General features: G+C 40.6%; 1 protein-coding gene across 2 annotated transcripts in view; it reads left to right on the top strand.

Annotated features, from left to right (window-relative positions):
• LOC102680047 overlaps positions 1–1,695 on the top strand; it is a 12,101-nt gene that overhangs the window by 4,918 nt on the left and 5,488 nt on the right. For both annotated transcript variants that reach the window (XM_006614195.2, XM_006614197.2), the window contains exons 2-3: positions 153–623; positions 1,570–1,687. In XM_006614195.2, the coding sequence (XP_006614258.1) occupies positions 164–623; positions 1,570–1,687 (578 nt within the window). In that variant the 5' untranslated portion in view covers positions 153–163. The remainder of the gene's footprint in view (positions 1–152; positions 624–1,569; positions 1,688–1,695) is intronic.

Consider the following 1,695-nt stretch of genomic DNA (forward strand, 5'->3'; position numbering starts at 1 on the left):
CTCAGATCCTTTCCCTCGCGATATTTACCAATCTTCCAGAATATTTATTAGTTCATCTTCACGACTATTTTCTAATTAAATATATTATCACGTTTATTTGTACCATATTTTTTTTTTCCCCTCCAATTCTTCTCCAATTCTTCTTCCAACAGGTTTATTAATTATGTACAAAACGGTACGAAAAGGCGATGCCAGTCTGCAGTACACAATTGTACCGCAAACGGACCAGTTTTCGTCTGAGTTCCCTCAGACGTCGGAAAAATCTAGCCCGAGGGTGATCAAGTACACCATAGCCACTTTGCTCATCCTGATCATCCTGTCCTGCGTGGCGACCCCGTTTCTCATAAGTCAGAATGATCAGAGCCTGTTCGCGGGCACTGTGCTCGCGATGGGTCGGGTCGGGCACGACACAATAGAGAGAAACTCGTCGAGGAGTCAGGGGAAAGAGATCGGCGTGAACAAAAGCAAAAGCAGGCTTCCGATCACCGCCACCACCACCGCCACCACCACCACCACTACACTTCCATCGACGGAAGCCTACAGGAAGCAGGATGTCGAGGACGAGATGACTACGGGAGCGTTGAATGGCGACGAACAAGAGTCGGAGGAGTTCGCTACCACGGGTATGAATTCTTTGTGTGTTGCTTCTCCCCTCGTTTTCTCCACAGACTGAATCGATGCTTGTTGCGCGTTTGTACGTCAAGTCGAAGATTTTCACTATTGAAGAAAGAAGGAAAAAATAATTTCCTTTTTTTAGTTCCCTAGGAAACGACAAGAGAGAATTACTTCTTTCTTTGGAAAAAAGGTTAAAAATTGGAGGAAGATTGTATTATCGGTTGTACAGGACAAGTTTTAAGTCGAAGAACGTCTCTTTATCCTTGGATATTTATGTATCGGCAATATCTTATCCATTTAAGAAGTTTGATTCCAGTTTTGGGATCAATTTAGATCGGTAAGACGAGCTAATTCGACATTCCGTCCTTCAAGTGCAAATAGTTTACGTTATCCTTTAATCGGCCCCTATAAAAGTTTCTCGAAACTTTTAATAGGTAGTTGGATCGATGGGTAAAAAAGAAATTGACAATATCCACGCAATTATCGTTCAAATCGTTTCGCGGTTAGTTTCCCGGCACGCGAAATGCTTTCGTTATGCAAACATTTCGAATGGCAACCTGACGTTAATAGAGCGTTGAGAAATTCACCTTTAATCGTTTCATCAAGTTTCTGACATTTATCGCTTTTATCGTGTCCTTTAATATTGATTTTCTCGTTATACACTCCAATTTCCCTCTCGTAATCTGTCTTATTAAAAAAAAAAAATAACAAAACATTTAATAGTAAGCTCGCTTATTGGAAACGATGATCGAATCAAATATTTTATTTCGTATGATAAATTAAAAAATATTTTCCTTTGCATATATCTCTGAAGCGAAATTACTCGTACAGAACGATAACCACGACAATATATATATCTTCAAAATTGGAAAGAATGAAAAAAAATTTTATCATATCTTCTCTCTCATCTACGAACTTTCAATTCCTTTTTTTTCCTGAACTCTCTGTTCCCAGATTCCACGACAAGTAGCATGCAGCGTCAAGAAAGCAGCACGGAATCGTCGACGAGTACTCGACAGACGTCCACCTTCGCGATATTCACGTCCACGATGAGCCCGTCGTCGACTCTGTCATCGACAT

The sequence above is a fragment of the Apis dorsata genome, unplaced genomic scaffold (assembly GCF_000469605.1).
Source record: "Apis dorsata unplaced genomic scaffold, Apis dorsata 1.3 scaffold_172, whole genome shotgun sequence".
In the NCBI taxonomy this organism is placed as follows: domain Eukaryota; kingdom Metazoa; phylum Arthropoda; class Insecta; order Hymenoptera; family Apidae; genus Apis; species Apis dorsata.